This window comes from Sinocyclocheilus anshuiensis, unplaced genomic scaffold (genome assembly GCF_001515605.1).
Source record: "Sinocyclocheilus anshuiensis isolate Anshui unplaced genomic scaffold, SAMN03320099.WGS_v1.1 scaffold326, whole genome shotgun sequence".
In the NCBI taxonomy this organism is placed as follows: Eukaryota; Metazoa; Chordata; class Actinopteri; order Cypriniformes; family Cyprinidae; genus Sinocyclocheilus; species Sinocyclocheilus anshuiensis.
Genome location: NW_015546098.1, coordinates 1,597,623 through 1,599,377, shown reverse-complemented (window position 1 = coordinate 1,599,377; position 1,755 = coordinate 1,597,623). Strand labels below are relative to the sequence as shown.

Sequence of the window (1,755 nt, the reverse complement as noted above, 5' to 3'; positions counted from 1 at the left end):
GTGTGTGTGTGTGTGTGTGTGTGTGTGTGTGTGTGTGTGAGCGTGCGTGAGTGAGTGAGTGAGTGTGTGTGTGTGAGAGAGTGTGTGTGTATGTGTGTGTGTGTAGATAGAAGGATACAAAGGGAACGTTGTCTTGATTGTGCAGGAAGTGCATGACAGCGATTGGACAGTTACTGATCCAGGTGCAGAGCAACATGAGGAGACCGACCTTCGTCTGCACATGACTGCCCTGCGTGCGTGCACACACACACACACACACACACACACACACACACACAATTACACCGTCTCAATCACATGCTCGTGCTGCCACACACGTCTATACTGAGATACAGCTGTAACATCTAAGAAACGAGCAAATAAGCTGATGAAGAAACTACGGCCAGAAAGTCACATGACACTGCAAAACATCTGTCATTTTAGACAGTATTCCCAAGCTCTTCCAAATCATATTTGCTCATTTCTTTAGAAATACAATAAACGGCAAGCCTGCAGAGGGTTGGTTTCTGAGTTAGAGCTGTGCCGAGCCCGGCGAACCCTCGTCTTTGACCTGTTTTGCTTGCAATTAGACAGTCGATCTCACAAAATACCATTTCATAAGAGAATTGTTCATTCATGAGAAGTATAAACTTAGTTGTTAAGAGTGTTCAACATCTATGAGATGCTTCAGACTACACAAAAACAGACAGAGAGAGCAGAGTGTGTGCTGTTTGTTAGAATTAATTTCCATTTTGAATTTCAAGTGACCTAAAAACCCAATCCATCTTCTACCGCTGCATATCTGTGATCAGTAAACTCACTAACAGACGTAAAGGCTAAGTTAAGTTAATTAGCTTTTGATGATAAAATGGCATCAGGATCATCTTTAAAAAAAACAAAAAATACAAACAAAAAAAATTTGATTTGGTCTATGACTTCCCATTAATAAAACAAAGGTGTAGAATATTTATAAGTTACAAGGGTAGAATGGAGCGTGGAACATTTTACTACACAGAAGCGTTCAGCGTTTTTCAGCGCTTCTCTGCTTCTTAAAGAAAGCTTAAAACACTCTATTTTCAGTCGAAGAACTACATAAACTACCATGCAAAAGTTTGGTTTTGAAAAAATATTAAACAAGGTCACTTCAGCTCAAGGCTGCATTTATTTGATAACTAATACACTAAAAATACACAGTAATATTGTGAAATATTATTACAATTTAACAGAACCATTTTCCATTTTAGTATCTTAAACTGTAATTTAAAATGGACTCCAGTCTTGCTGCTCAAGAAACATTTATCAATGTTACAAAGCTTGGTAACACTTTATTTTAAGGTGTCCTTGTTACACGTTACATGTACTTACTATTATAATAATTAATTATGCATAATTATATGCAATTAACCCTAAACCAAATCCTAACCATATAGTAAGTACATGTAGTTAATTAATATTACGCAGTACTTAAATGTATAATTACACTGTAACAAGGACACCTTGAAATAAAGTGTAATCCAAAGTTTTTCTGCTCAACAAAATAGTGATACTTTTCTCCTAAGAACAGTATTTCCTTGACATAGAAATATTTTGTAACATTATATGTCTTTAATGCCTCTGTTGATCAATTTAACGTGTCCTTGATGTTGTGTGTCTCTGTGTGTGTACGCGCGCGTGTGTGTGCGCGAGTGTGTGTGCGAGTGTGTGTGTGTGTGTATGTGTCTGCGAGTGTGTGTGTGTGTGTGTGTGTGTGTGTGTGTGTGTGTGTGTGTGAGTGTG

The 1,755-nt window shown here is 37.8% G+C and overlaps 1 protein-coding gene across 1 annotated transcript in view; it reads right to left on the bottom strand.

Moving 5' to 3' along the window:
• LOC107700269 (general vesicular transport factor p115-like) overlaps nucleotides 1-1,755 on the bottom strand; it is a 20,387-nt gene that overhangs the window by 3,517 nt on the left and 15,115 nt on the right. The window contains exon 16 of the mRNA XM_016501872.1: nucleotides 53-229. Within this exon, the coding sequence (XP_016357358.1) occupies nucleotides 53-229 (177 nt within the window). The remainder of the gene's footprint in view (nucleotides 1-52; nucleotides 230-1,755) is intronic.